Source organism: Xiphophorus maculatus, chromosome 1 (genome assembly GCF_002775205.1).
Source record: "Xiphophorus maculatus strain JP 163 A chromosome 1, X_maculatus-5.0-male, whole genome shotgun sequence".
Taxonomy (NCBI): Eukaryota; Metazoa; Chordata; class Actinopteri; order Cyprinodontiformes; family Poeciliidae; genus Xiphophorus; species Xiphophorus maculatus.
In genome coordinates this window covers 2,233,499-2,255,525 of record NC_036443.1, presented here as the reverse complement: position 1 = coordinate 2,255,525, position 22,027 = coordinate 2,233,499, and the positions used below count along the sequence as shown (strand labels likewise).

The window sequence follows — 22,027 nt, the reverse complement described above, 5'->3', positions numbered from 1 at the left end:
TCCCTAAGAGAGAATAATGACAACGCACAGATAAAGGGAAGTCGCCACATTTAACAGCATTAAGCCACTCTGTACCAGATGAATTAAAGCAAGAGAAAGAGAGGATAAGAAAGGGATGAGAGGGAGAGAAATCGACAGCGAGGCTCGCAGAGAAGAGCAAGGCGGTGAGAAATCAGAGGATTAATCCGGACTACTACAGAGGGATTAAATCATCCTCTCGCTGAACATTTTGCTGGCTCTGTGTAGCAGCCGGGGTTAAGCACACCGTTCTCTCCTGACCACCGTATTCCTGTCGCTCCCCTCATCCCGGCCACCTTTCCTCCGTTTTTAGTGGCATTAAAGACAGGGAAGTCTTTAATCGGTGGAGTAATGTAGTCGGGAAAGCCTTTGCAAAGGATGGACACAGATTCAGACAGGAGTGCTGAACAGATGGAGTGTTGGGCTAATAGATGTCAATGTTTCTGATAATCTGATGTAGAGGAGAGGTAGCAGAAACTCTCATTGATTTCCCTTGTGGCAAGTGTCTGAGTGAGGGTAAACCCGTGGATTTTTGGAGTGTGGGGATGGATGTATGCACGCACACACACACGCCTACACACACACACGCACACACCCCGAGAGAAACAAATCAGACTTGTGATCCTGTATCAAAATCAAAAGTGACAAATTCAGTTTCTTAAATCCCCAAATGAGCTGGTTAAACTGTTTTAGTAAATAGTTCAGTTTTACATCAGTACATGGAGTTTGAAGTCTGTTTTTACGCTAAACAGAATCAGATTTGACACGGTAATCCGTTTTATGCTGCTGTGATGCTTTCCAGATTGGTACCCAATATGGTTTCAGGTAACAGAGTCTGATTAGATCCTGCTGTCAAAGTTAATGTATTCAAAGACCAATAGGAAACAGAGTGGTGAACAGTGAAAATTGTTTTATCAGATTTCAGTATCAGAATCAAATATATTGGCTAAATATTTTTACACACAAGGAATTTGACTTGGTTTTGTTGTGGTTAGGAAAAAATTAAAGCAAAGAGAGAGAAAGAGAAGAACGCATACAAAAATAGAGGTCAAAATAAAGTATCACAGTAAATAGTAAATTTAGAGACGGATCTGTAGAATTCGGATCTACAGACTAGCAGTGTAAGAACAGAGAGTAGACATCGTTGCAGATGGTGACATTTCTGTGCAAATGAACATTTCCCTAAGTGCTAAATATCCTCCTGAGACCCAGAGAAAGAAAAGTTTTTGAATTTTTTTTTTACACTACATGACTCTTTGGAGTGAAAAAACATCTCTACAATTGAAAAAATTTCAAAACATGTTTTTATTTATTTTTTAGAGTATGTCCTTTGGAGAGGACATCGGGACTCTCTTGTGGCAAATATGAACACATTTCGAGGCCCAGGATGTCCTCTCTAAGGACCAACAGGATTTAACACAGTGGCATGTATGGTTTCAGAGTTATGAACAAAAAACCTATGTCCTCCACAGAGGACAAAAATGTATTGCTGGGTCTCAGGAGGTTAGCTAGAAATCAAATTAGCTTTATATGCAAGATGAATATAAAGACAAAAACCAAGAACTAAGATAAGTCTGTGAGGTAAGGAGACTAGAAGAGTACCAAACCTTGATAATCCAATAACTGGCTACATTTTTTAAAAATGACATTTTTGCAGAAAACTGCAGTGAAAAGGTGAGAAGCACAGCAGAAATAAAGATAATGAATAACAGTTCCTACTATCCATTCATTGTCTTCTGTCAAGCAGGTAACGTCTGTTCTAGATTCTCTCTCGGTCTGGAAAAACTTCAAAATTTCAGATGACCCAAATGTCTCATCTGACTACAATCGGCAACTCTGCCTCCTGCTAACCTGAGCACAGCCATCATCCAACTCACTGTTCACGTTTTGGCCCAAAGCTTTCTTCACCATAGCAAACCAGAGTAGCACTCAGAATACCGCAGACAAGACCCCTATATATATAGACCCCAAGACTACTAGGCATTAGTAGCAGTGGTACTATGTGTAGCAGGGCTATGCAATAAAATACTTACAATATCTATCAAGATAGGCACATGATCAAAGTCAAAAGAAAATAAGTCAGATTGAATTTTGATCATCTCACTGATCTCTGACCCAGAACTGGGCTGCATTCTGGGGATGTAGGCAGAGAAAAGGCTTTAGCCCAGCTAAGAAAGGTTTCTAGCTCAACTAACTCACTGTTTGGTTAGCTAGCAATACTTTGATGTTTAACATGCGCAGTAGCAGTTTCATGTTTCCCCCAACACAGTTGGTCGTACTTATCACCTTGGAGGTTTGTGCGTACTTGAAGTGGACTCAAAGTGGAGGTCTGCACCAATGATACATTTTTACAACTAACAACGCAAACTCAGTGAGGCACCGACTTGCACAGCAAACTGCTCTGCAGTAAACACTGTTCAAGTCAAAAAGCTTAGAGTCAGGGCAACGAGTCTCAAAGACTCTATGCAGCACTGACAGCTGGCTGCTCCGGTGGAGAAGAAAGGGGCTAGGCGTCCAACTAGCTCATCAAGGTAGCTAGTTCAGATTCAGATCGTGGGAAATGAAGAAAAAGTAATCTTTTAATTTTACCAAAATGCTTTCTCTGGAAATGTTATTAATGTTAAGACGAGGCCTAGTTTGAATCCTGACTATAATCACAGAGAATCTGTGGTAGGAGCTAAAGATTAGGGTGCTGGCGAGGAGGCCTTTGAACCTCAAAGACTTGGATCTCATCACCAAATATAAACCATCGAAACAGCAGTGGCAACATGCAAAGATGTTAGTCAAGAATAATATAGATACTGTAACTCCAGTAAAGATTTTCACATTTATTATTGAGAAGGGTAAAAGTCATTTTTATCAATTTTTAAAGAAGTGTAAAAAAAAACAACATCTCTTTCCTCTCTTTTGTGAGACTCCAGTCTCAGATTCTTTTGGAAACAAACTTCGTGGTTGAATGAACATGATTCCAAATGGCTTAGCTGTAAGTAGAGGCATTAACATCCTGGGCCTCGGTCAACAACGCTGCAGGCCTTTTCCCATTATCTAAGGTTAAATAAATAACGGAGAGAGCAACCTGTGAAACCATAAAATGTCACATCACAAAACAGCCCTGTTTTCTTCTCCTGTCATTAAAAGAAAATGAAATGTTTTAATCAAACATGCCTCTCAAAACTAACAGCTACAGAGCAACAAAGAGGTGTGCATTCAGAGCTGTGTGTGTGTGTGTGTGTGGGCGGGGGTGGGCGTGTGTGTGTGTGTTCCAGCCAGAGACCTTCTCCTCCAAACATTTCCATCAGATTGTGAAACCTTCACCAGCTTTACACAGATTTTCCTTCAAGCTGCAGATAGAGAGATATTTGGCACAACCTTCGCCTAGTTAAACAAGTAATGACAGGCGTAGGTGTTAACCTCAACACACACACACCCCACACACACACTGCCATATCTTTCTGAACGGTGTGCCTCGACACCTGAATGCTCCGGTCTCCTCTGTATTCTCCACGCGCTCCCTCCTCCTCCGAGCCGCGGCGGTAATTGGGTATGACATGGGATCAACAGGGAGAGCGCGAGGACACATTTGAATGCGTCGGCCGTCGTCCTCCTCGCCTCTCCTTTCAAACCTGCTGCCTTGCAGCTCCCAGCCCGAGCTCGCCGCTGTTACCGTAGCAACATCTGCGTGACCGCATCCTCCACCCCACTCTCTGTCTCTCTCCCTCCAACGTGTCGTTTCTTTTATTAAGATTGGCCGCGAGTGCCCAAATGAAGGTGTGCGTGTGCGCGCGTGTGTGTAGCGGGCCAACTCTTCGCTCCAAGCCAATTACCACGAGCTCAGGACGGATTTAAAGCTACAATTCAAAGAAAAACTACCTTTAGCTGGAAAAAATGTGAGTCCAATTTGTTACATTTAGTCAATCAAGAGCATTATTGCACACCTGGGTGCGTCTCATTGTTGCTCTCAGTGGCAGCCTCTCCATTCAAACGGTTCCGGTTAATCAGTCCATCCAGTTTCACTTCATCACTGCTCTTCTTCTCTAAAACAAGCTTTATTTTGTTGAAAAAAAAAACAAAACAAAAAAAAACGTAAGTCTGAAGGACAAAGACATTGTAATTACTACTGTTTCATTTTGTGCAGAGTGAGAAAAATAAATTGAATCTTTAGCAAACTAACTCATAGTGGAGCAACTTTTACTGAACTCTGGTTTAAATTTCTCGGTAATTAATCACTGCTCATACATGAAGTCTTGCTGGGTAACAATGTCCTTTTTCCTGTTGTGAACGCACAGGTGCGTTCACAACCTTATTCAGAGGCTTATATTGACACTTTGAAATTACATCATAATGTCGAGGCGCCATGACAGATGTCAGAAGTGATGGGAGTATCGAACACAGATTCGAATTTCGGTTGTTTTCCAAAGTTGTTTTTGCCGATGTTACTGTGATTTCTTCTTGTTCAAGTCAAGATCATTTGTCTATGGAAGTAGAACGCCTAGTTATGGCTCATAGATGACTATTTACAAAAGCTGGAAATAGTTAACTTAAAAACGACCCAAAGCTTTTCCCTTCCATGTTTGTTGATTTGAACAAATCACAGATTTTGTCTGAATTCACACCACATGACTTTCTCCACCTTCAGTTTCCCCCTTACACCAGATCTAAAAGCATACAAATATATACAGTATATATATATATATATATATATATATATATATATATATATATATACTGTATATAGATAGATAGATAGATAGATAGATAGATAGATAGATAGATAGATAGATAGATAGATAGATAGATAGATAGATAGATAGATAGATAGATAGATAGATAGATAGATAGATAGATAGATAGATAGATAGATAGATAGATAGATAGATAGATAGATAGATTTGTGCATGAATGGCTACATGATGGTGGGACATTTTCTCCATGGTTACTAATGATTAGATGTGTGCCTTCTCTCAAATACAGTGTTTGACTGCATCTTACTAATCATAGTTATGAAGTTTATGAAAGTTAATCATCTTACATTGAGGGCTGCCGGTTCTTATGATTGACGGCTGCCATCCATCACCACCTTCTTTCCTCATCAAAAGGTTTACAATAAGGTGACACGTTTGCTTTGCATCCTTGTCTGTTTGCATGGCACCTTGGAAATAAATTGGAAAAAAATCTTTGAGAGTTCACAATATTTTTCTGTTGTGATTTTACATAGTTTTTATATAAATTCCACAGTGTACAGTGTAGCTTGGTAGATTAAAAGCGATATTAGGCGACAAAGTGTCAGTTTTGCAGAGTTAGGCTGTTTTGACTTCATCCATCCTGGTGGAGTGGGATGCTTTCTGAAGAGCGTAACATCACATGCAAAGAGTCATTTAATCCAAAAGATTTAATTTTGTTCTCGTTAATGAACCATCTTCATGATATACCACAGTTAGTTGTGGGGTACCTCAGGGTTTAGTGCTCAGGCCAGTTGTGTTTAATAGTCACTGAGTGGCAATTTTATAAGGTTACACCCTGGTAGTAATGTTGAACCCTATTTCTTTAATAGCTCCTGACGAAGGTTTCACAGGATGTCAGAGACATCCCTCTCAGATATTATTCTGGAAAATGACAGCATCATGTAGTCGCTGCTAAACTCTTCAGCAGCAGCACATCCACGATGAAAACCTCCTGATGCGTCACATCCCAAAGTTGGTCCATTTGAGTGACATCTGGAGGACACACAAGCTCATGCTTGATATATCAGTTTGAGTTGATTTCATTCTTTCGTCATGGTGCTTCATCGTGCAGGAAGCAGCCTTCAGTAGATGGCTACACTGTGGTGCTGAAATAAATGGACATGGTCAGCAATGACACTCAGGTGACTTTTAAAATAACATTACATTCCAATGCACTGTATGTAATTACATCTTAATGTGACTATACAATTGATGGAATGAATTGGAAATCGCTTTGAGATGACATTTTCTGTAGTTTGGCACAACATAAATAAACTGAATTGAACTGATAAAACTTCAGCTTTCCTCATATTCAGTTCATTTCAGTTAAAAAAAATACTTGATCACAAAACGAAATTAAATGTTGAAACTCAATCATCCAAATACCTGTTGCTCCCAGTTGTAAAAAATAGCATCTTGTTGCCATGGTTACACATCCTAACAACTGTTCAAAACTTAAGAAAATAAGAGCAAAAAAAAACCTTCCAGCTGCACAGCTTCTAAAACCAGAGAATTATTGTCCAAACACACACACACACACGCACGCACACACACACACACACACACACACACACAATGCCTCGACAAAAAAAAGGATAAATCAGATCTAACTTTCTCCAACCTGCTGCCACCATGAGCAACACAGTTCTAAAGAACTAAATACTAAAGAATGGTTTATGATAATGAATAGCCCACATGCATTCAAAGCTTTGCATTTATACAATCCTGTACCTAAAACAAAACTAGTTTTAGATTTATTAACGACAGCAGCAACAAGTTTAATCATCCAGGTTAAAGGTTCTTCAGGGCAGCCAGGCAAAACTTCAAGCAACGTTTTCTTCTGTTTTCTCTACTTACAGGTCGGCTTAATTAACCTGTAATTTGCCTCGATGACAGATTTCTCTTGTTCCTCGTCTTCATGCTGAAATGAAAACTGATGCTTGGTAAATACATCATTTTCTGATTACTGTAAACAGAAACACTATAATGGTTTTAAAGTTCCTAACCAGACTTTTGTACAGTTTATGTTGGACACTTAAAGTAAACTTAGTCACCTATAAATAAAATTTCTTTGCATTTTATTGCAAATTGTGAAAAAAAATCTGCAATTTCAAAAACAGTTCTGCTTCTTCTGTGGGCTATCAGTAGTTTATGCCAAACTGTGGCTGTTTGCTGGAACTTCCTGATAATGACCACACAAACTGAAATAAACTTTGTATTAAAAAACTTTTGGTTGTTTCAGAAGCAAATAAGCTTCACTTACCTCAAAAATAATGATCATTCCCAGTTAATAAATACAGTTTTTCTGCTTCGAAATGAATTCAAAATGAGCATTTCCTGTTGAAATTATTCAGAAATTTAACAATATTTGTGTTATTCTACCTGTTTTCTTTCAACATAAATGCATGTTTATATATTTCCCGAGGTACATAGCATATTTTATACATTTTCAAAGTCATTCACAGCATTTACTGAGATTTCTGGATGTTGACTCGAATGATTAAACCATAAAAGTCACATTCCAATATGGTAAAATATGCCAAATCTATAGCAGTTCTGTATTTTAGGTAGGCGGGATCACATGTACTGATAAAAGTCTCAATTCTACTTATTTCATAGATTTGAGACTTATTCTGAAATTGGAACAAAAACTTTTCAAACATATATGTACTAGGAGGAAATAATGGCAGCTTTCATTTTGCACTAAAATAATTTGTAATCAACAGAGTAGCTAACAGAATTCAAAGCAGAAAGCTTGGATTCTGTGCATAACTTTCAGTAATTCCTCTGTGTGAGCTGAAGCAATCAGGACACTGCAGACATGCACAATACTGATATTACAGCAGGAACTTCATCAGGGTTTCATCAGTAACCTCTGCTCCTCTAGTGCATCACCACACTCAAGACTGTTACATCCTTCAACCCCTTCTGTTCCCACATAAAAGAGGCCAGATGGGAAAAAAGGAGGAGGAAGAAAGTCAGAAGGTGGAATACATGATAGACTTTGTAAATAAATTACACACCATTCCACTGATGGTTTAACAAAAGGACAACGGATGAAATCAGTCCTGCAGGCAGCAGTCGGTGATAAATTGTTCTTCCTGGCTGCTGAGGTTCCTGTCCAGCCAAGACTGCACTGGTGTTCATCCTACTCCTCACAGATACAGGTTTTATCAACGCCACAATATGTAAAAATGTAATAAAATCGAGTTTTAATATGTAATAAATCATAATTAAAAACCGTACTATGTAATATTGACGCAAAATGTAATAAAATCCTTGAACGCGTTTTGAATGACATGTAGATTAATATCGAGGGTTCTGGCTGTGAGTCTGAAGAGGCAAATAAACGTTTTTTTTCATTTATTGATCAAAGTTTCCATTTAAACGCATATAGGACTGACAAGATGTCAGTAGAAGTATGGTGACTAGGATGGACACAAAACTGTTTGTGATATTTTATCACATTATGTGCTGCATTACTACATTATCATTTCTATTTTTATCATTATATAAAAATGGTGAACTTCTGCATTTTGTAATAATTTTCACAAAATGTAATAAAGCTATTACCACAGTTCATCATGGGGCACCACAGGGCTTAGTGCTTGGGCTTCCCGGGGTTTTATTACATTTTGTGTCGATTATTACATAATACTGTTTTAAAAATGTAGTCTAACATTTTGAAGCCTGATTTTATGACGTTGTTATATACTGTAATGTTATCACATAATGTGGCATCACAAGTTGAGACAATGTTGGCATCACAGCCCTCTGTTAACACTTGTTTTCTTTTTCTTAAGTTTACTTTAGGTAAACTTGTGGGATATAAATACATAAATATTTTTGACAATTTATGGTCAGAAAAGACAAACACGTTGGTTTAGCAGTTTGGAAAGAAAAATATGTCAGTCGGTCAAATGAACGGTTTAATAAGCTCGTTTATTCAGACACATATGACACGTTAAAGTTGATTCCAGGATTACCTGAGCGTTCTCCCATGTTTTTGGAACGATACAAAACCATGAAACTCGAAAGCAAAAATTCTCTCTTTTCTCAGATCAAGCTCAAAACATAATTCCTACACACTGCATTCAGCAAACACATCTGATTTTTTTTCCTTGTTCCTTTCATGACTTCAGAAGCAGCAGAGGTTTGGACGTGAACTGACTCCTCGCTTTGGCAGATGGAGGAGTGACCCTGAACGTATCCCTGCACCACCAAGCAAACACACACCATCATTTTAAAGCTTCCCTGCAGCAGAGAAGTGCAGTGCTGAAACACATGATACTGTAGATAAATAGCATAATAAAAATTTATGGACAAGGCATGCTAAAAGCAAATCATCTCTCTTCTTAGTCCAAGCAGGAGCAAAGCGAACGCTACTCATAGTGGCTAATGAAAAAGTCTCCATGGAATACAACTTTTCTTCTTCTTCTTTCTCCCACTTTTCATCCATGGTTGACCAGCAGGTTCTACGGGAGAAAATGGGGGAAAAAGAAAGTTAGAATTGTTGCAACCGTACAAAACCATCTGACCTTTAAGATGCTCTTAGGGGGGATGGCTGTGACTTTTCCATTCACACATTTCCACCTTTAACTGACCACATCTGAAAGGTCAGATTTAGTAAAGGTAGAGATTATCTCAGTAATGGAGAGAAGGAATCCTCACTGACTCTTCAAACCGCAACTCAGAGGAAAGTTTTACAGTAGAAGTACTCAGACTTTCCTACATGTTTTCAATTTGCTCTTTTTTAATGGAGTTTTATATGATAGATAAGAGTTTTAATTCATTTATCCTCAAATACAATACAATCCCATTCTAGCTTCACGGTAACACTAGATGAGCTGCAGAGTTAAACTGCTCAGGTGGGGGAAAAAACTGTCAACATATTAGATCCCCAAAGCGGACCTCAATGGTAGAGAGGTGAAGAAGAAAACCAACGCTGAAAGAAGGTATTTGCAGACACACACACACACACATATACATACTGTATATATACTGTATATATATATTTTTTTTTTTTTAGTGACTTATTTAGGTCAAGTTAAATTAACCACCATAGGAACAAAAACAGCTTCTCATAACAATTTAGGCCATTCTTAACCTTTCTATACACAAGTAAAACCCCCCCAAAAAACCACACAAAATCAGAGAAAATTAATCAAAATCAAAAATATGTTTTTTTTTAAACATATCTCCAATTAATTCCAGCTGAGTCTGCAGACAAACTCATAAAAGAAAATGAACAACCATAATCAAACCTTATTGTATTTGTTGAGCAATGGATTTTTAATATATTTTTAAATAATTTTTAAAAGTTGAAAAACACAGATTTAACTGCCCACAGTTAACATCACGTACTAACTAGTGTTGGTCTACATCAGAAAATCCCAACAGAAACCAATAATATCTCTGGCTGTAAAGAGGAAAGGACTTTTGCAAGGTGGTGCATTTCAGCTGGTGATGGAGCCTTTAAAATGTAATGCATTTAAAGTCTAAAAGTAACACCTACTATTACAACTTGTTCACTTTGACAACATAATCCAACTCCTTCCATCAAAACGACCAGGATCTCTGAAACGAACGATGACTTTGTTCAAAAATGGCAAAGTGATTCTGAGAAAAGCTTCCTAGATAAGTAGCAGGTGTGACAGGAGCTGTAGCACCATGGAAACATCCAACCATACAAACTTTAGGAGCAGCCTATCAAAATATTGAACTGGAGCTGGATGATGTATTTTTAGAGCGGTGATTTATTCAGAAGGAAAGAGTTTGAAAATATGAGGAACAGACCGGTTTCTAGGGGCTGGCAGGCTGTCAATGGGAACGTCTCTTTATATCTATAGATCCATATAAATTAGATGGAGGCTTTGAATAGAAACAATGTTTAACCTGACGGTTCATGGTTATGGTGGAAGATCTCAGTAAAGAAAATATTTCCAGCAGAGAAAAGCAGCGAATAATGAAGCAGACAGGCTGCAGATTTTCACTTTGCCTCCGGTGTTTTTCACACGTAGATGATATTCTGTCAGGTATATTATCAGGTTTAACACACGTTATGGCGGCTGCTCCCGTATTAAAACATAAACATACGCCGAATGGATACAGTCATATTCAGGAAGACCGGGCTCAGAGTCAAATTTACGTTTCGCTGTTTGGATTAGACACTTTTTTTTCAACTGGTGTGAAAAACAATCACTGATTAAATATGAAGGTATCAGAGGCCAAGTTATTATTATTACTTATTTTGTTAAACAAAGCAAAAATATTTGCACTTCTATTTAATCTCAAAGTCAAATTCCAATAACTGATACTTGATCAAAATAGATTTGGTTTTTTCTGAAGGCCAAAAGTGGCACAATTCATCAACACATACAGTACCTGCACAAATGTCAAAATTTAAAAATGGAGGTACATTTAACAAATACATCCATATACTAATAAATGACTAATAAAAATGAAATTTGAAAAAACTGCCTATTATATACTAAATATATATGAAAATATGTAAGTATTTAATTTGTTCATTAGGTTTCATAGTCCTTTGGTTAAAACATGAATTCATTTTCAGCTTTGTTCAAAGTCGGTGGGCGGGGCTAACCCTTCTGCCTTAGATTTCAGTTGAGTTGCTGAGCAGCCAATCAGATGTTGGGATCCATTTGACAAACTGCTTCATAATATACAGCAGAACGGAAAACATTTCAATAAATACTTTAGTGATTCTAAATGTTTCAACACAACTGGATTAAATTAAATTATTTTTACATTTGTTTAATTGTATATTTATTAAACAAGTTAATTGTTGCATTCATACAGCAGTATCTGTATGAATTACATAATTAGAATAAACTAATTTGATTAATCGTCATAAATGATAATAAATAGTTATTTAATTATTTATATTTATTGTGTTATTTTTAGCCCTCTGTACTGCAGGATTAGGAATATTTGAGAAAGTATTTTAACAGATTATTATTTAAAACTCAGAAAATCTAGAAATGTATTGTGATTTTCCAGATTAAAAATAACAAAAAATCAAAAGCCTTTGAGTGTTTTGTGTGGCATCCTGTTCAAACAGATAACAGTGTGCTGGAACCTCTGCATAGATAAAACAGAGTTTTGACTCTCAGATCCTCCAGCTGTGTTACAGAAATCATTAAAACCACACAGTGATCAATACAGCTTAACTCTTTTAAACCTTCTGCTTTACCGACTCACCTCTCATTCTCCTTCCTGTTATGTGTTTCCTTTTTAACAGCTCACTGTTCTTAAGAAGATCAAATGCAATAATATAAATAAAACCCAGACAACAGACTGGACTTTTAGACCAATAAACAATATGCAACTACAGTAGTTCCGTTTAGTAGTAATCACAGTGTAAATGTGAAATCAAAGTGAATTGAACACAAAGTCTCTTAAACTTCCTTCACACTGTCACATTTAAGCCACAAACATCAATGGATTTTTCAGGATTTTGTGTGACAGACCAACACAGAGCAGCACCCAGTGAGAAGCAGAAGAAAAGAGAAAAAGTTTTCAATTCTTTACAAATGAAAAGTTTGAAATGTTTGGTGTGCATTTGTATTTAGCTGCCCTCAGTCATGCTTTTTGTTTCAATTACAGCTCCCAGTCATTGGGAGTTTCTCTCTACCAGGTTTGCTGACATTTTTCAATCATTCTTTACAGAAACAATGGATGGCAAGTGTCCATTACAGCAATTTTGAAAACCTTTGCGGGTTTCTGTTTCTGTTCAAATATATCACCAAATATTAGAGTGCATGTGATTAATCTAAAATGTTTAATGTATTAATGTTACATGATGCAGATTAATGGTATTATTACCTTCTCACCTGCTGTGCGTTGCCTACGTCACAGTAGCTCAATTATCCTTCCACTCAGACACAATCAGTGGATAGTTAATATTTTTAAATTAAGTTGAAACAAAATGACTTCTTTTAAACCTCCCTGAATATAAAAACCTATAAACTGAAATATTTAGTTTGAGACAAAAAAAAGATTTTCTTAAACATGTTTTTGATAATGTGCATTTTTTGCATTTCAAGGTAGTGATTAATAGTGATTAGTGAGCACTTGTGTGATTAATTGATAGCACTACTGAATATATATTTGCAGAGTTATAGAGAATGCAAAATCCAAATAAAACGTACCATCCTGGATGAAAGTACCTTTCTGCTCTTTCATATTTGTTTTTCTGTATTAGGTGAAAACTTGCTAGCCGAAGCGGGCGCCGGCCATGAAAAGTTACCGCGGTTACTGCGTACTTCAGCGGTTTGGATGCGGCTCTCTTACAATGAGGCTGTTTCCATTTCATGCGGCTCTGGCCAGCAGATCAACACACTACACTGCAGGGGCTGCAGAGAGGAGAAGCGGGACAGAGGGCGATCAGCACAGAGATAGAAAGAGAAAAACAAATAACTAGCAAGAAGTCGGTAAAGGCAGGGAAGCAGAAGAAGTCAGCCCCCCCACCACCAACCACCACCACCTCCATTCTGCAGAATCCAGCTTGGGAGCCTTGACTCAATTGGAAATCCATTTTATCTGATGACTGGCAGGCGATTGGAACTCCCAGGTGATGAGCTGAGGTTCTGTGGTTGATAGACCTGACCAATCCACTACTGAGGGATGGAGGGATGGAGATGGAGGACAACACACACTAACATAGTTCCTGTTAGGGTTCGACTATCGGCAAGTTCACACTTTGGGGGAGAAGGCAGGAACCAGAACAACACGAAGGGAAATAAGAACTGACATCTGAGAAGAAGTTTTGAGTGAAAAGCTGTTTTTACCTGGTGTTAACATTAATCCTCTGTGAATTAAAGACCCTAAACAACCAGCCAGAGCTGCAATGGAACCAAACCAAATTATATTTGTGTCAAAATGGCCTAGTCAAAGTTCAGTCCTACAATAGCTCTAAAAAGTCTGCACAACTGGATTAAAATGTCAGGTTTTTGTGATAATAAGTAAAACTGAATATTTCTGAATGATTTCAAAATCTTTTCAGCCTTTAATGTGACATTTATATAATAGGAAGATAGAGAACATAACACCAGTTTCAAACTGGCTCCCTGTAGCTCAGAGAATAAACTTTAAAATACTGTTGTTAGTTTATAAATCACTGAACGGCTTAGCACCACAATACATCAAAGATCTGCTGCTGTTGTACCAACTTTCCAGACCCCTCAGGTCTTCAGGTTCTGGTCTGGGCTGCATCCCCAGAACCAGAACCAAATGGAGAGAAGCAGCTTTCAGCTTCTATGCACCACAAATCTGGAACAAACTTCCAGAAAACTGTAAAACAGCTGAAACACTGACTTCCTTTAAATCTCAACAAAAAACCCACCTGTTTAGATTTGTATTTGAAACGTAATCAATAACCTTAATGATGCCACTTGACTTAATGTCATGTTTTGATTGTTGATTCCATGTTGCATGACTTTGTGTTTTTGTGTTTATGATGTAAAGCACTTTGAAATGCCTTGTTGTTGAAATGTGCTATACAAATAAAATGTGATTGATTGATTGATTGATAGAGCTCAACTGAAAAACAAGAAAAATATTTATTTTTTAAAAGGCGCTGTCTGTCATTCAACTTCATGACCCAGCCTTCAGGTTATTATGGGGAAGCTGCTGAATCTGAAGTAAAGCTCAGAGGTTCAGGTTTCATTTTTCAGATTTTTACACACTTGCAGCTAAATGACACAAATCAAAACCATAAACAGCAGAGATAATAAATTAATAACAAATTTATGTCAGATCATGATTTCTAGGTTAATGTCAAGTTGTCATAACAAAGACAGTTTGAATAATGTCAACTTTGTATTAAAAGTGTCATGATTTACCGAATGACACTTTTTGACAACAGTCAAAAATATTCATGAAGACTTGCTCATGTTCGTGACAGGTGTTATGTCATGTATATGACGGTGCCATGACAGTCTTATTCACAACACATCAAATAAAGTGTTACCAAATATTGTAATAAAACTTTAAATCCATGTTTCTCACCCCATTGTATGTTGAAATAGTTCAGGAATGATTTTACTGAGAGCCACTGTAAACCCAGTTGTATAAAAAGTTGAAAGCTGATGTTGCAGTCTGACTGAGCTTCCAGTCTGTAGATCAACAAAGCTGGAAAATCAATTGCGCAAAGAACTTGGAGCTCGAATCGCACTGAACTACTTCTACAAGAATTTTTATTGAAAACCATGAATTATTTTGCATGCATCTGTATTTTCGCAAGGTTGAATAACTGTAGCAGATGCCTTGGATAGAAATGCACATTACAACAGGTGAAGGAAGTGATGGAAACCCTGTGAATTCAACATTTGGCTAATAAAACACAAAAACCAAGCCACCTTTTGAAAAATCTGCAAGGTAAAAACACTTAAATAGCTGCAGCACGGCTCTAGAAACAAACAATTTCCAAAGTTCCACATGAAAGAGAACTTGTCAACATAGCTGTAAGGAACAAACAAAAACACACTGATATTTATTTATTTACAAAAAGGCCAGAGAAGAAAGGGGAACACACACACGCCCACACAAAAAAATCAATCTCCTAGGGAGTACTGCATGTGAATTGGAAAGTAATCACAAAGGAAAATCACGCTTCAAATCGTCAAAAAAAGAAGCGGGGAGGGACAGACGAATTGACTGACAACGGGACACAAAAGAGGCTGGTGGAAAGTGGACTGTTTCGATAATGTTGCAGCTGTTTGAAGGCGACAAAAGCCAGAGAAAAACCCACCTAAAAGCCCTGCTGCTTTCCTCTCTTATCCCGGCTGGTGGTCCGGGTTCCACAAAAGTTCTTCCTGAGAACGCGCAGGGGGTGGGATAGTGAAACACTGACTAGAGTGTGCCCCGAAAGCCAAAAAAAAGAAAAAAAAAAAGGTAAAAATAGACGTGTCAATTCCTTATATAGCTGAGGTCGCTTTCAATACAACACAGTACAGGACGTCGGCGAATTGTTCCCAAGAGCCCCTGCTGGAGGAGACACCGAGGGGGGGCAGAGCAGGGGGTCCGGCTGGCGCGAGCCGATAGATTGGCAGAACTCAGAAAGGTCAGTGTACAGCAAGCGAGAGGGCACAAAAGCTGGGGAATAAAAATCCTCCAGTGGGGGAGGAGTTGTCAACATGGAAACCTCTGATTTTTTCTGAGACTGGAGAGAGAAACCGTAGGCTGGAATTCAACTTCGTGTTCGATCAAGAACCAGAGAGCAGCGACAAAAATCAACGAGAGAGAGAGAGAGAGAGAGAGAGAGAGAGAGAGAGAGAGAGAGAGAGAGAGGACGAACAAAGAAAAAGTGAAAATTATTTCAACTTTCAAAGTGGAAAAAGTTCAAAAAGTTTGCAATCTCTTCACACTGAAAATAAAGATGCTTGAACATCATGAAAAAAATAGATTGGCATGCCTTACTGTAGGTTGTTCAAATGACTTCATTCTATCACTACTAAAAATAGATAACACCCGCTTTAAGACATGCATTGTTCCTCACCTTTATTAACACTTTTCATTTCCACATTCTGTGTTAAGTGTGACTTCTGACATTCGAGGCTCAGCTGCATTTAACAGTACATTAAGTTAATGAAGATGTTCAGCCATCCTGAAACATCTATGAAGTCAGTCTGTGCGAGTTTTCTTGGCGAGTTTCAGAAATATTTTTAAAAATTGCCTATATGTAGGCTTGTCACAATAACAAATTTTGCTGAGCGATTGTCTCAAAAATTATTGCGATAAACGATAATATTGTTTGAAGACCTTTTTACACTGATTTAATGGAAATGATGTAATAATGCATGTGATTTCCTGCCAAAGATAGATACACTTTATTTTCAAAGGAACATTTAACACTGGAACTGATAAACAAAATAAACAAAACAACCAAAAACAAAAATAAAATGGATTCTCAGTCTCCATAAACAAAAAATGTACTTGAATAAAAACTAAACAACATAAAGCCAAAGTGGAAATAAATACTGCATTCAACCAAAAGAGTGCAGATTATGAAGTCTGTATATTATGTTGCCCTTCAGTAATAATTAGATTTAAATAGAAAGGTTTGCACATCCGACTACCTGATGCAATAGTTCACACTACACGATTTTTTGCCCCGATTTTCCCCTTATGACAATCTTAGAACGTTGGACGTTTTAAGATTTTGTAACCAATCCTCCTGTAGTGTGTGGTGTGTTACAGTAGACCGTTGTGGCCGCTCTGAAATAAAAATCAGGGGTTTTCCGACTGGGATCTTAACGCAGCCTGTGAAATGTGACAGGTAGCCAATCAGAAAGCCCGGAATCCCCTGCGTGCTTTCTGAGGGGAAATTATGGAGGGGATTCCCAAACAGCTGACACAGTGCAACCGGAAGTTCAACGACATTGGAGATTATATGTGGAAACAACATTAATGTTTATTCAACATTTTGTGCAAATAATATAGAAATGACAAGAGGAGGAGTTGGAGTGAAACTGCTACCGCAGTTGATAAACTCGGTAACTTTTCAGCTGTTCTTCGTTAACGTGACGTAAATAGGTTATAATGATTTTCATTCAGTCAGGAATGACACTAGCCACATGCATTGCAGGTAGATTGTAGTAAAGCACTGATTAATGCCTGGTTTTAAAATTAGTTAACTGGACTTGTAGCCATTATTTTGTGCCCATTGTTGGACACCACATGGCAGGACCGAACGTGATCGAACCGTTATACCTAGGATTTCTGTCGGCTATTGTGTGGTCTGTCAGGTTTTAAAAATGGGCCGCCAATCGGCCGCCAACGTTACAATGTATAGAGTGTACTGGGCTTTACACTAAGGAAATGAGGAAGGGAGGGTCAGTGGAGAGCACCGGAGTTGAGCCTTTTTTCATTCAGTGTCATCAACAGAAAGAGAAAAAGGCCGGAAGAGACGATAATGCCGATAATTAAAATGACGTCGATAGTTTTCATTTATTGTGCGATTAATTGATTTATTGTTTATCGCGACAGGTCTACCTACATACTATGAAAATAGTAAAAAAAAATATAATTTTTTTAAGCATCTATTTTATCTGAAATATTTAGGGTTGCACGATATATCGGCACCAACATCGGTATTGGCCGATACTGATATATAAAGCTAGGGTTATATTAAAAACCGATATTTGAAGTCAGTGGTGTGGTTTTTTTCAGGGTGTTGAAAAGGTAGTGAAATTTTTAGATATTCTTATTTTGAGATCTCAAAGGGCTAAAAACGTCTAAAAAATAAAACAAGCAATTACAGTGGATAAAAATTATTTAACGAGTTGAATAAAAGAGAGATTTTCTATCCTAGAAAGCGAACAAAAAAAACTGTGCCAAGAAGAAATGCCTTAAGATTTTTTTTATAACAGTCAGTGGATGGCAGTGATAGTTCACTTATAATTGTACGAAAAGACTTAAAAGAAAAGTACAGTTGGTAAGTATTTTGTACATCCCTAGATTGTTTTGCTCACTTCTCAGTAAAATACAGAAATAACAGGATTTTTTTTTCACTTATAGATAGCTTAAAAATTTGAACAAATTTCTTTTGATTAATTTTTTGATATGCTTTGATCACCCCCTTTTGTTTTGATGAAACAAAAGCAGCTCAGTGTAGAGTTGCCAGTTACTGGTAAGGTGCCAGTTATGATAGTTCAGGAAATGGGCATGAAAGCCCTCCTGTAGAGGCTTTAGTTGGAAGTGGTCTAGGACCATAATATATCTCACAGCTGGTTTGGGAATGATTCAGGAATTCTTTAAATAACTCTGATGAAGAGTAGAGAAAAGTCTTTGTATCTCAGCTAATGTCAATATCACAAAAGATGGACAGATGGACAAACAAAGGAACATATTTTTTACTAAAGTTTTTATATGAAAGTTGTAATTTCACCCAATGACACATTGTGACAAAACACGAGGACCTAACCTAAAAAAACAAGACAAAAGAAGGGGACAAAAATAATGACATAAATACCAACATGAACAACCCTGTTATTTCGCCAAACCTTTGAATTGCCCGATTGAAAAATATACTCCACAGAGCAGACGATGCAAGACAGATAAGCAACAAAAGAGAAACAGTAAGAGCAGATAATGATGCCTTGTGGAGATTGGTTGTGATTGGCTGCACAGTGATCAATGCCAGCATGAAAGGAGGCAACACTGATAGTTTATGACAAGGGGAACAACTACCAACACTATGAAAATAAAATCAATAAGTCTACTGCAGAGAAGGGGGAGGAAAAATGAAAAACAGACAAAAAAGAGAGAGAAGGAGAGGGGGCATGGAAAAAGTCGAACAAGAGACAAAACAGAATACATCAAGAAAGACAAAGACCAAGAGCAGAAATAGAGTTTTGGACAGAGAAAGGAGGTAAATACAAGGTGATGGTAGGAGGAGAGGAATTGTCAAAAGATCTCACTAAAACAGCTCAAAAAAGGCAACTAAAGAGCACTACATCTGACAAGGTTTTGAAACTTTCAAACGAATCCTGAGCAGTGGCATAAGAATACTTTTAAATGTGTCCCTTACAATATTAACAGGTGTAAAAACATCTACAACAGTCACCTGGATAGATGTGAGATGGGTTGTTTTAATTATGTTCTGGTCAGTGCAGCCTATCTAGGTTTTTTAGCAAAGCACTAAAGTACATTTAAGATTTAATGTGCTATTTTGATCATTTGATAGCTAACACTAACACCAATGGCAGACCTCTGCGTGTGGGGCGTGTCCACTTCTTCCTAATCCCAGAAAAGCCTCCAATCACTTTGATCTACCATCTTTAGTATAGCTCATAGTCATGAGAAGCAACAACAATCAGAAGTCGAAGTTATGATTTTGTGTGATGGTTTGACAAAGTCGATAATTAGAGCCAAAAACATTGACTGCGATTGATACATTAAACAAAAGTTATTGAAATATTAAAAGGATAAAAACACTCCACAGTGAGACACTGGGATAGATCGCTAATAGGCAATTTGCTATCTGCAGCATGTTTTTGTTTGTTTCTCTCCCTCAAAAGTCCATGACTGCCAGCAACGCAGTTTTTTTTTTAAGTCAACAAGTGCAAAATTCAGTTTGGAAAACAACAACAACAAAAAATCAACCGTGGTCAAAAAAGTAAAAAAACAAAAATGAATAAATCATGTTACTCTGATTGGATTGGAAAGCAGAAATATTATCCCTCTGATCACTGCATAAAGTGGTTAGACCTTCAATGGGAGGTGCTCAGCATGGTTCCTAGCAGAAGAAGAAGAAAAAAAATCACTTGCTATGGCGAAACTGTCCCAATCAGAGGTTTAAGCTTACCGTGCTGCTGGCTAACAAGCTGTGGAGTGTGGCATGGCACAAACAAACCAGGTTTTTCAGTTTGATTTGATTTGTGCACCTTGGATTGTGATCAATGTGTTCCAGGAAGAGGTTTGATAAATTATGAAATAAATCCTACTTGCTGGAAAGCTTAATGACATGAATTCTTTTGATTGCAGCAACAAAGAAAAGTTAAAAAGGTTGGACTTCAGACAATGAGCAAAGACGTTATGTCACTTAAAGTACTAACAGTGTAGATACAAAGACCTTTACTACAAAAACATCATGGAAACTCATCATCTGAAGGCTTGTTATGCCTAAAAGGGATGCAAATCTAATGATAATTGATCATACACCCAAAACAAACCCAAAATAAAGTGCATAACCATATACATGTAACAAGATCTCACATCTCTGGCAGATTTAGAGACATGTTTGTCATTTCAGCTCAGAAAACAACTTCTTTGTTGAATGAAAATAGTTTTGGACTCAATCAAGACATTTTCCAGAAATGTTTACCACAGACTTCATGTAGCAACCGAGCTATTCGCTGGGTTTGTCAATTCTTTGAGTTGATCAGGTTGATCAACTAACTGGTCAGAGGTACTCAATATCACCAGAATGTGCCAAGATGGTTTTACAGAAACACACTTCCTGTGAAGAAGAATAGCTTCTTCACCATACTCTCCAAGGAGTAGGTTGTTTTGCTCGTTAATGTCGTGGATGCAGCTAAACGTATCAACCGTGTAGCAGCAATCAATGAGCCTGCTCTGAAATTCTCAAGGTAAACTAAACACAACATGTTCCAGAGCAGATTTTACTCACGTCTGGCGTTCTCTGCATTCTACCCAGACATACCTCACTCTCACTCCAGCTGTGAGAACGAGACTCTAGAGTAGACCTACAAATTATATTTTTTCATCAATATGGACAGTATTGATGAACTGCAAACTGTTGCTTGGATGGAAAATTTAATGGTTTGTTATACTTTGTTACATATCTAAATGTTTTGGTATTTAGCTGAATAGGAAAACACCGAATTAAATTTGATTTTCTCTAATTCAGTGCTTCTTAAAATAACTAGTTGATTTGCAAACACTAAGTACACAAAGTTTTATCCCAGATTCTTCTGGACTTTGACAAGACTATTCTAAAATATGAATGTCATTTTATGTAAACCATTCCACTGTGGCAGTGACTACAGATTTATGCCCACTGCCCTGCTGGGAGGTAGACCTCTGCCCCAGTTTCAAGTCTTTTTTGGCCTTTAACAAATTTCCCTGCAGGCTTGCTTTGTATTTAGCCTCATCCATCATCCAATCATGAACATTTTCTCTGTCCCTGTGAAAAAAAACCTGCTAAACAACATGTTCAGGGTGATGTATGGTGTCCGTTTTCCGACAGACACAGTCGTTTCCAAGTAGGTCAAAAGAATTTAATTTTGATCTCATCTGAAAGGAGCAGCCTCTCCTACGTCTCTTCTGTGTCCCCTGAATGACTTGTGACAAACTTTAAAAGCTGTTCTTACAGTTATCTTTCAAAAATGACTTTCTTGTTGCCATTCTTCCACAAAAAGGCCAGATTTGTAGAGTGAATGACTAAGAGTTGTCCTGTTAACAGTTTCTCACACCTGAGCTACGGCGCTCCTCCAGAGTGTTTTTCCTGTTTCTCTCATTGAAGGTGTATTCACACCAGCTCTGTTTGGTCCGCTTTTAATCGAAATCTAATTTGTTTCTCCAGAAAGCTCGGTTCGTTTCATGCAATTGGACTCTGATGCAGACCAAAAAAGCAAAACTCTGGTCCGCTTACAAACCTCGGTCTGGGTTCGGTTGAAATGAACTCTGGTGCGGTTTGAATGCATGTGAACGCCAAGCGGACCAGAGACTACTCCAAAACCCTGAAGCAGACTATGGCATAAGGCATTCTGGGTAAATACAACCAAAACACACCTATGTGTCTC

General features: G+C 37.8%; 1 protein-coding gene across 2 annotated transcripts in view; it reads right to left on the bottom strand.

The window, feature by feature from the left end:
• Positions 1 to 8,655: 8,655 nt before the first annotated feature.
• The window catches only part of LOC102230928 (MICOS complex subunit mic25a-like), a 74,831-nt gene continuing 61,459 nt past the window's right edge, over positions 8,656 to 22,027 (bottom strand). For both annotated transcript variants that reach the window (XM_023339842.1, XM_023339852.1), the window contains one exon: positions 8,656 to 9,214. In XM_023339842.1, the coding sequence (XP_023195610.1) occupies positions 9,191 to 9,214 (24 nt within the window). In that variant the 3' untranslated portion in view covers positions 8,656 to 9,190. The remainder of the gene's footprint in view (positions 9,215 to 22,027) is intronic.